The sequence below is a fragment of the Centruroides sculpturatus genome, unplaced genomic scaffold (assembly GCF_000671375.1).
Source record: "Centruroides sculpturatus isolate CEXI.00-Female unplaced genomic scaffold, Cexi_2.0 scaffold1154, whole genome shotgun sequence".
Classification (NCBI taxonomy): domain Eukaryota; kingdom Metazoa; phylum Arthropoda; class Arachnida; order Scorpiones; family Buthidae; genus Centruroides; species Centruroides sculpturatus.
In genome coordinates this window covers 185,360-197,163 of record NW_019385421.1, presented here as the reverse complement: position 1 = coordinate 197,163, position 11,804 = coordinate 185,360, and the positions used below count along the sequence as shown (strand labels likewise).

The 11,804-nt window shown below is 25.8% G+C and overlaps 1 protein-coding gene across 4 annotated transcripts in view; it reads left to right on the top strand.

The window, feature by feature from the left end:
• LOC111638825 (WD repeat-containing protein 35-like) overlaps positions 1–11,804 on the top strand; it is a 46,726-nt gene continuing 34,922 nt past the window's right edge. For 2 of the 4 annotated variants that reach the window (XM_023384574.1, XM_023384578.1), the window contains exons 1-4: positions 1–89; positions 2,090–2,201; positions 4,467–4,541; positions 7,477–7,569. In XM_023384574.1, the coding sequence (XP_023240342.1) occupies positions 66–89; positions 2,090–2,201; positions 4,467–4,541; positions 7,477–7,569 (304 nt within the window). In that variant the 5' untranslated portion in view covers positions 1–65. Of the gene's footprint in view, positions 90–391; positions 584–1,784; positions 1,807–2,089; positions 2,202–4,466; positions 4,542–7,476; positions 7,570–11,804 lie in introns of those variants that run through there. The other 2 variants (XM_023384577.1, XM_023384576.1) reach the window with 2 other exon arrangements.

Sequence of the window (11,804 nt, the reverse complement as noted above, 5' to 3'; positions counted from 1 at the left end):
GCTGAAATCAAAGCACATTTGTTTTGTACTTATTCCAATAAAATTCCGTCCACAAGTTTTTTTAAATGTTTGTTTATCTGAGTAAAAAAGTAAGTTATTGTTTCATAAATTGATAATAAAATATTATTAAGAAATACCGATTCGACTGTACAAGTTATTTTCAAATTAAAATATAATGATTGAAATAAATTGATAAAATTCAAATCCTTTCATTTTATATCAATGGTGAAAGTATAGGTAGATATTTAATTTTTTTTTAATATATCAATATTACCAAATATTACATGATCCTTCTTTCTAAGTATTTTCTAAAATTTAAGTTCCGACTGCTGTAAACATTTCTGAAAAAGTCACATTGCTGACAGCGTGACGTCAATGTTTTTTAAGCGTTTTAAGCAACGTGATTTGTTCAAGAGAATGTTGACGTCATACGGAAATTTTGAATTTAAAAAAAACACAGATTTTTAAATTCAAAATACTCAATTTTATAAACATTTAAAAATAAAAAAAATGTTTGCAAATGACTAGAAATCAGATAAAGTTTAATATTTTCTTAGTTAATCATTCATTCTCTTTGGAATAGGTAAATTTGAAGTAATATTCCATAGAATTATTTTAATTTTATGTAAAAATATGTATTATTTTTGTTACATTTTTTTTCAAGTAAATTGATAAACATTAAAAAGCATAAGTTTTTTAACATCCAGAATTCTTCAGCAACATTTGTCTGTGCTGCTATAAATGCCACAAACTGGGGAGACTGAGTAGGCCACTCACTCACTTTTTCCTTGCTAAAAATGAAAGCTTAAAATGTAAATTAGAAACAAGCATAAACAAGTTATATAACTTATTTATTTAGGTTTTTTTTAAGTGGTAAAAAATATAGGGGTTGTTTCAGAGCCTAATAAATAAAGGTGATATTAAATTGAATTTATAAATTAAAGATATAAATAAAATGACTGAAAAGATAATTTGATAATTGTCATTTATCTAATTTATTTTATTAAAAATATGCAATATACTGCCAGTACACATATACAATTATTGAACATGTAAAGTTGTTTTTACTGAGCAACTGCTAGTATTCCATACTGGCTATTGATATTTTTTTTATGCTATAAGTGCATTCCAGCTGAAAAATAGTCCTAATATTCTTACCATGTTTATTTCTCCATATTTGCTCCTACATTTCAATAATTTATTTTTCTAGATTTTTAATGTGGGGCTGTCTATAAATGATATCCACACTGGGAGGAAGAGAGGGAGTTATGACAAGTCAGACAATGTTGGACAATGGGGGTTGAGCTTCAGTGAACATCCTGTTTATTTCATTAAATTTTATACAGTTTATGCATTTTATTACATTTAATTTAAAATTTCTTGTGTTTCATTTCTATTTATGGTATCTTTCATTCATAAAGTGATAAAGGTTTTGAGGGAGATTGAGTTTTGTTGGATATCTGAAAAGGGGGGTTACGGAAACTTGGACAAACTGGGATAAGAGGGAGAGGGGAGTAAAAAGTTCAAGAAAAATACAGCCGTAATTTATGGACAGCTCCTATGTACAGTACATTAATTCCACAGATTTCAATGTTTTTTTCTTATACAAGTTTATAATAAAGGATGAAAAACAAATTACATATTATTCTCATTTTATAGCAATGGTACAATTTAAATTGTGTTATCATCAAAATTTTGTATTTATGTAAATTTTATTAAAATTGTTTAATGATGTAAAGCTGCATATTTATTCATCAAATATAGATTGGCAGAGCTGCGAAGTATTTATTAGAAAAAGTAAAAATGGTAAAAAGAAATAAGAAAAAATATTAAATATAAATGTATTTTGAACTTTTGTTTTTATTACTTAAACTTTATCATTGACATATCATTATTATGTATTTTTACATCTAATACATAATGATAATATGAATATGATATTTTTATCATATATTTTCACTATTAAAAAAATTTTATTCCAAATAATTAAATTCTAAATCAATATATTTCATTTTCTAAATGAATTAAAATAGTTTTACAAAATTTTTACGAAGATAGATTTTTTAATCTTTGAAAATTTTTTTGCTAGATTGCCATACCTAATGACATATGGATAAGAACTATTGCTTGGAACAAAGAACATGGTTATATTGCTTGTGGTGGAGACAATGGCCTGTTAAAAGTATTAAAATTAGATTTAGGTATAATTTTTAATAGATATTTTTGTGTGAATTGATGTAATAATTTCAATATCAATTTTTAAAATTTTGGAAATTTTACCCAAATTATCAAACAGTAACAGAGACACTAACAGCAGAAATTTAAACTAGAATTTTTAAATTTTTAAAAATTTAAACATTTTAGAGCTGCAAAAATATTTGCTTAATATGTTTAAACTTCTCTTCTTAGTGTTTAGAAATAAATAAAATAAGTTATATTTTATCAATTAGTGACATTATAACAATAAAAATATGAGTCAACAAGGTATTTTTAAAAAAATTTGTGAACAATTTTTAAAAAATATCAAATAAGGTAAAACTGAAAATATCTGTAAAAATAAATACAGGATGGTATAAAAGTCTCCATGTAAACACAGACCACCTGAAAGGACAAAATTTTTTGTGTGTGCACATTACATCAGAGGTGTTAACCTGCATTCATTTTGATTGGAAGGAAAGTATTCAGTTAAGTTCTTAACAGGACTTATTATACCGACATTTTTTGTTGACTCTTAAGTCAACAAAAATGTCAGTATAATAAGCCCTGTTAAGAAGATGCAAACAGGTGAAAAATAAAGACTGTGTTTTTCTGATAGGCTTTCTTAAATTTTGCTGAACAAAGATGTCGGTATAATAAGCCAATTCTGTTAATAAAATAAGTCTGAGTAGACATTTTAAATACTAAACTAATCTAGCAATCATTTGGTTTTAATTAATTAAGAACTTAAGAATTGTATACTGCTATATTCTGTTGTCATTAAAAACAAATTACTGTTGAGCAAATATAATGATGCTTTTTATATTTAAATACATGTATATTTTATTGTTTATTTTCAATATCAGCTACTAATTTTGCTATCTCTTTATTTAAAATACAGTGGAACTCGCATATAATGAACTTGGTTTTATTGAACCAAACAGTATAGTCCTGGCAAATTTGCTATGTCTTAATGCATTTTTCATTTGATATAGTGAACACTTATAATGGAAACTTAGTTACATTGAATAAAATTATTCTGAGCTTCTATTTGAGAGACCATGATTACAGTGAACTGCCTCAAATGAACTCTAAAACACCTGGTAAACCATGTGCTGCTCCTTTTCCTAGAAAACATTTGTTGTTTACTAGAAAGTACAGTACTGTATTAGTTACTGACGTTAACATAACCTATGACTCACATTCTTCATTAACCTAGAATTCTTCACCCTTTTGTATTCAGTTGCATTCACAGCTTTGACAATGATCTTGCTACAGAAGTCCTTACAGATGAAGAAATTTTGCAATCTGTAATTCCCTTGAAAGAAAAAATGGAGAAAGATGAAGAGGAGGAAGAAAAAGAAAGTGATGAGTGCGAAGCAATTGTTTCTATTTCAAGTACTGAAGAGGTTAGCTAAGAAGGCACTAGAAATAATACAAATGTGGGAACTTGCCAAAGTTCAAGAAGAATCAGATGCAGATATATTCAAATAATGTTTGCCAATTGGAGAAAGTGCTAAACAAAAATCTCATTAAGAATTACAAATAAAAGTTGATTAGAGATTTTTTCAAAGTTGTACAGAATTAGATAGTCATAAAGGACAATAAAAGTGCTTCATAACTGCAATTCTACTGAATATTGAGTGAATTATTACATCTTTCAATGCATTTTAATCATTCTTTTGATACATGGTTATAATGAACTTTGGATACAATGAACTAAAACTAGTAGTCTTTTGCCTGTTCACTACTGTATCAGAGTTCCACTGTATATGGATTTTATAAGATATACAGAACAAGAAAGTTTCAGTTTGTGTTTTTTTTTTTAATTTAATAGTAAAAACAAATAGAATTTAATTTAAAAAAACTGAGAAAAAGGATAAAATAATGCAATATTTTTGTTTTATATATTTATTTATTTATACTTATTTTATTCTAGTAATAAATAGCTTTAAAATACCAAAAATTCTTGATTTCAATTTCTTAAAGAAATATTTCTCTTTTCATTATTTATTACAAAAAACTATTTGACTTAAACTAATTACTGTATAAAATAAGTAATATTATCATTAATACATAAGCTAGAACATTACAATATTGACAAATTATAATACATTAAAACTGAAATTATAATATTATAGAAATTAAATAATATAATTTCAAAATGAGATGCATAAGGAACTTATATTTAATTAAATAATTCTCAGACTATTTAAAACTTATTTAAAACTCTTATTTAAAACTCTATTTTATTTTATTTTTATATAAAGGAAAGGAAGGTAAAATTAGAGGTGTTGCTGCTCCTAGTAACTTATCAATGAATCAAACATTAGAAGGTCACAGTGGTGAGTTATGTAATTTGCTTATACCTGTAGTATTAAGTAAAATTTTATTTATTTATATTTATTTATTAATACAAGGGTTTTACTCTATGTACAGAAGTTAATTGATATATAGAAATCAGGGCTGTGGAGTTGGTAAAAAAACACTTGACTCCAATTCCCGACTCAGGCAAAATTAAATACCAAGTCATTTTATGGGGGACAGAGGCACTCATAGGGGATTACCCTACTCTGAACTCTAAAAGGAGTCCCGGGCATTTACCCAAATACTTTTATAGTTAATATTTTTAATATTTAACGTACATTAATATTTATTTGTATAAAAAAATTAATTTTTAACAAAAATTTAATAAGAGGAAAAAGGGGGAGTGATAAAATTCTACTTCTACATATCTTTATTCTACGGCTTTTGCACTTCAATTTCACCTTTCCAGAAAAGTTAGTCCAACTAAAAAGTGTGTGATCTAGCTACTTCAACCCTTGTTCAGAAAAGAAAAATATATACTCTGATCAATTAGTCTGGCTCATTCAGAAAAATAAGAGTACTTAATTATATAGAACAGGGATAATAATGGAATGAATCAAATACAGTGGAACCTCGGTATACGACCTTAATCCGTTCCTGGTGTTTGGACTTATACCGAATAGGTCGTATACCAAACCAACCTTTTCCATAAGAAGTAATGTAAAAATGATTAATCCGTTCTCATGTAAAAAAAATGGCTGACTTTAAACACCTCGCTTTCCTTGCTAATTTCTGCTTGATTTTTCATGAGATCAGCATGTATCCTTTTAACTTTCTCGCAAATAATTTCTTCCGATACGCTGTCGCCGGCACACTGTTTTTCAGTTATCCAAAGCAAAAGCAATTTCTCGACATGATCTAATGTCTTCGATCTCTGTTTAGAAATTGATTTAACCCCTTTCGCAACGTTAGCAAATTTAATAATGTCTTTATTTTTCACGATTGTCGATATCGTCGTTCTCGGAATACGGAATGCAACAGTTAAATCTCGAACACGCGTGCCACCTTCATATTTCTCAACAATCTCTTTTTTCAGTTCCGTTGTGATTCTAGTCATTTTTTTATTTTTCTGTTGCCCTTTTGCAATTCATGATTAATAAAAATAATAAAATGTTACTTACAAATTAAAATCAGAAGAAATTTAACAAAGTTATAAACCGTAGCACCGCGAACGTCTAGTCTAGTGTAGTACACCAATAGTGCTACTTGTTCATAGATGGCGCTTATAATTGAATTAAGTCGTATACCAAACAAAAGTCGTATACCGAGCAAAATTTGTTTCGTCCAAACAGGACGTATTCTAAAGCAGACGTATACCGAGGTTCCACTGTACATTCAATTGGGTCAAAATAATTTAAATACTAAACACAAATACTATAAAGAAAATTATTGATACATATTTAATAAATTAAATTGTTGCATTTTGTATTTAAAACAAATGAATTATAACAAAATACAAAAACCTGTTAAAAAATTATTAAATATAAAATAAATTTTCTTTCGTTTAAATAAAAAAAAACTAAATTAAATTTATAATGCTGGAGTCAGAGTTGGAGATGACACATTTTTCCTGACTCCGACTCCTCTGGCCAGAAATTCCTCCCGACTCTGACTCCACAGTCCTGATAGAAATTCAGTCAATATTTTGTGGTGGGATGTGTGACATTATCTTAAGTTAGAAGTATGTGAACATAATTGCAGAGTTTTATAGCAATTGGTAGAAGGTCTATGCATGCATAGTGAACAAACAAACATTCTTATTTAAATATATACATTAAGATTATAGAATGTGTATATATGAAATTGATTTCTCTTCTATTTTGAATAAGGTTGTAGTCATAAAACCATTTAAATTGCAATGATTTTGAAAATATTATCTTGTTTATTCAAACTTTTGGATTTATTATTTTAGGTTTATTAGTTTTATTGTCATACATAACAATAAATTATAAAAAATAAATAATGGATGAATTTTGGCATAAGTGGATTAATAAATAATTTTTAAAGATATTTTTTGTGTGTATACAAAATCTTACAATCTTTGAAAAGTACATTTTAAAAAAAGGGTTCATTAAGTTTATATTAAAAAAATTGTAATATTTTTCAAAGTAAAATAGGCTCCTGAATAATTTTGAAATAGTGTTTTATGTACAATTGTCAGTCATGCATTTTTTAATAGTTAAGTTTTAATAATAAAAAGTGAAATTGAACTAAACTATTTGTTACAAATTGAAATTGGTCCAAACTGCTCTTAATAGAAATGTACTTGGTGTTACATTTCACACATATCATCAATAATGCATAATTTTATTTTGTTATATAATATACAGTGACTCCAGTTTACCAGGTTTTTTAAAAATTTTATATTATAAACATTTGGATTGGGGAACCATTACAATACAAACAAATATATTGAGTTGTGGAAGCAAAAAGTTTGATAAATGCTGGTCTACACAATTTTCTCCATTTCAGCATGAATGTCTGACTGTTTTTTACCCAACATCCACAGAAAATGAATCACATTCTTCTGCTCTTCAGCTGTAGACAAACTCAGTGTTGATATAATTTTCTTTTCTCACTTAGAAATGCATGCTAAGTAGCAACAGCTATTCAAAGGAATAATAGAATAGCCAGAATATTCTTGCTTCAGGCTATTCACTTTTTGTAACAAAGAGAAATATCTACAAATTATTATGAATAAAGATGTATTACTTTTTGATTTTCCCTCATAATTTTGTTTTGAACATTTTCATTATTCTTAAAAAAGAAAATATTTTGTTGAATATTATCTCTGAATATAATAAACAACATTTTTATAAATGATACTTTTTAATTTTAAAAAATATTAATAAAAATAATTGAAATACTATTTTCATTATATTATTATAAATATAGTTCATTTATTTTATTTAGGTACAATTGAAGTTGTAACTTGGAATGAAACTTACCAAAAAATGACATCAAGTGATCAGAATGGGCTTATAATTGTTTGGATGTTATATAAAGGTGTCTATTTGATATTTCATAATTTTAATTTTCTATTAAGTTATTGATTTTATTAAAGATAACATATTATATTAATATTGATACATTTATATTGATATTGATATTGATCTTCCCATTTTGTAATCATTACACAAATTTTAGTTTTTTGCAAGTAAAATTAATGAGAAAATATTCTTAAAAGACCAGAAATCAAAAATTTGAACGATATTTTTCAAATAGAAAGTAGTGTTATTTCAAAAATATATGTTTTGTGAATTAGGTGAAAATGTATTTTACTTCTAGAAAGATTTAAAGTTTTATACTAATAAAAAATTACACAGTTAAATGAAATATGAATTAAAGTTAGTAATTTCAAACAGATATTATAAGAATATTTCTGTTTTAGTTCATAATACTGGAATATATATATTTTTTAACAGAGTTAAATTTAATAAGGATCTATAGTTATACACTGGGGGTGACTTCATACACAGGGATTGATTTTTTTATTATTGTAATAATTTGCTTTTGATTTTTTAAATGAATACTTTCTCTTAATAAAAGTTTGCTAGTTTATACATGAAATAACTTTGTAATCTAGTTACACCAATTATCAAACATTAGAGTCTTGCTGAAAGGTATATATTATAATTGAGATATTTATTGTTTAAGTATTGAATAACCTAATTATAATACACAAGGAATATTGTTCAATGACCCTCTCCAATATTGATGATTTTTATTTATTGTAGAACATCAGAACTTAAGACACACATATATTTTTGTATTGGCAAAATGCATTTCTTGGAGGTGAAATTGAAATTTAAATTAAACCATTGTTGTTGATAAAAATCTTTCATAATTTAAATTTGTTTTCAATATTATTATTTTAATTGCTTGATCACAATAATTCATTTATTTTTCTTTTGCAATAAAATTTCTTTTTTTATTTTGAATTCTATCAATAGTTCTCAATTTTTCTAAAGATATGATGCTCTCTTTTTTTGTAAAAAACATCCTGTATCCCTACATGTTTCATAAAGGCATTCAAATCATAGTTTAGGATATATCCTATTCTATTCATGTAATAAAACTAAAATTTTTTTACAGTTTTTTTTATAATATACTATTATATTTCAAGCAAAACAAAAATAAAATAACATAGCGATACTGCTACGTTAAATGATCTTTTGTGTTGTGATCAGTGGTGCACCCAGAGGGACCAACGGGCCCTGGCACTTTTCAAAGAAAAAGGGAAAAAATCCAGCAACAAGTTGCTTAACTTTCCCAGAAATATTTAAACTGCATGTGTGGTGCCATCTGTTAAGATATTTTATTATTAAATATTTTTATATTTTTAATTATTATAAAATGGCAAAAAGCTTAATTTTGAGGGTAGGGATGGGTTTTTAAAAAGTTGTAAATTGTAATAATGAATGAAATTTTCAATAAGTCTGACTTTACCTGAGATATAGCATCAAAATTTAATAGAATCAATACCCCTAATATACAAACTTTCCTGCAAAAGTTTCAGAAATTTTTGACAAAAAGCAGAGTTATAGGCTTCAAAGAGGGTGACTATAATTGTGTCTTACATACATATACACACACACTAACAACTATACATACATAAAAAAATCGTCCATTTTTTTGCATTTCTTGATGTTTCATGGTCCCAAATCCAAAAATGTAAAAATCTTGGGAGGGATTAGTTTTTGACTCATTGCCATACTTTCCCTGTTATATATAACAGTGCTGGGAAAGTAAAAATATAAAATTTTTCAAAAATGTTATCCTAGTTAAAATTTATTTATTTATTTATATTATGCTGTTTCTTCTATTTCTGTACTGCTTATCAATTAGCAGTCACATAAGGTGGGAATTTTATTGAATTTGCATTAAAATTATTTTTATTCATTCAACTCTGCTCCCCAAGACTAAATCTTGAGTTTGTCACTGATTGTGACTGTTGTGCTCCTGAGGTGCTGAAAAAGGACAGAATATAAAGACCTTTATATTTTCTTCTTATTTATGAATGTTTTTATATTCTGTTATTTTCCTGACCATTTTATTTATTAAAAAACTTTTATGATGACTACAACAAAAGTTTATTTTGTTTACTTTGTCATAATTACAATGATAACTTACATTATAGTAATATTAATAATATAAAGGATTTGTGAGTTTTTTTAATGATATAATGTATTAAAACTGCTAGATAAAATGCCACATATCAGAAATTTTACATGAAAATAAACAATAATAATGATAATTATTGGTGAAATGAACCATCAAATACAGATCATTATTATTCATTGGTTCTCAAACTGTGGGGTGAGATACTAATTATAAAGTTAGAATATCTAATAGCTAGACAAACTTGTTTTATACTGAATTTAGCAATATACCTTTAGCAATGAATTTTTTATTTGATATATTATAATCAAAGTATTTAAAAAATAACACACATTTCCACCTTTACTTTCACTATCTTTTGATTTAGTTTATTTATGTTTGAAGAAATTTTAGGAATAACATTGAAATCAGCATGCTTAAATTAGTTTCATACAAAGCAATCAATGAACATTCCATATAGAAATATATCCATAATATAAATATACTAAAACNTATATTGATATTGATATTGATCTTCCCATTTTGTAATCATTACACAAATTTTAGTTTTTTGCAAGTAAAATTAATGAGAAAATATTCTTAAAAGACCAGAAATCAAAAATTTGAACGATATTTTTCAAATAGAAAGTAGTGTTATTTCAAAAATATATGTTTTGTGAATTAGGTGAAAATGTATTTTACTTCTAGAAAGATTTAAAGTTTTATACTAATAAAAAATTACACAGTTAAATGAAATATGAATTAAAGTTAGTAATTTCAAACAGATATTATAAGAATATTTCTGTTTTAGTTCATAATACTGGAATATATATATTTTTTAACAGAGTTAAATTTAATAAGGATCTATAGTTATACACTGGGGGTGACTTCATACACAGGGTTTGATTTTTTTTATTATTGTAATAATTTGCTTTTGATTTTTTAAATGAATACTTTCTCTTAATAAAAGTTTGCTAGTTTATACATGAAATAACTTTGTAATCTAGTTACACCAATTATCAAACATTAGAGTCTTGCTGAAAGGTATATATTATAATTGAGATATTTATTGTTTAAGTATTGAATAACCTAATTATAATACACAAGGAATATTGTTCAATGTCCTTCTCCAATATTGATGATTTTTATTTATTGTAGAACATCAGAACTTAAGACACACATATATTTTTGTATTGGCAAAATGCATTTCTTGGAGGTGAAATTGAAATTTAAATTAAACCATTGTTGTTGATAAAAATCTTTCATAACTTAAATTTGTTTTCAATATTATTATTTTAATTGCTTGATCACAATAATTCATTTATTTTTCTTTTGCAATAAAATTTCTTTTTTCATTTTGAATTCTACCAATAGTTCTCAATTTTTCTAAAGATATGATGCTCTCTTTTTTTGTAAAAAACATCCTGTATCCCTACATGTTTCATAAAGGCATTCAAATCATAGTTTAGGATATATCCTATTCTATTCATGTAATAAAACTAAAATTTTTTTACAGTTTTTTTTATAATATACTATTATATTTCAAGCAAAACAAAAATAAAATAACATAGCGATACTGCTACGTTAAATGATCTTTTGTGTTGTGATCAGTGGTGCACCCAGAGGGACCAACGGGCCCTGGCACTTTTCAAAGAAAAAGGGAAAAAATCCAGCAACAAGTTGCTTAACTTTCCCAGAAATATTTAAACTGCATGTGTGGTGCCATCTGTTAAGATATTTTATTATTAAATATTTTTATATTTTTAATTATTATAAAATGGCAAAAAGCTTAATTTTGAGGGTAGGGATGGGTTTTTAAAAAGTTGTAAATTGTAATAATGAATGAAATTTTCAATAAGTCTGACTTTACCTGAGATATAGCATCAAAATTTAATAGAATCAATACCCCTAATATACAAACTTTCCTGCAAAAGTTTCAGAAATTTTTGACAAAAAGCAGAGTTATAGGCTTCAAAGAGGGTGACTATAATTGTGTCTTACATACATATACACACACACTAACAACTATACATACATAAAAAAATCGTCCATTTTTTTGCATTTCTTGATGTTTCATGGTCCCAAATCCAAAAATGTAAAAATCTTGGGAGGGATTAGTTTTTGACTCATTGCCATACTTT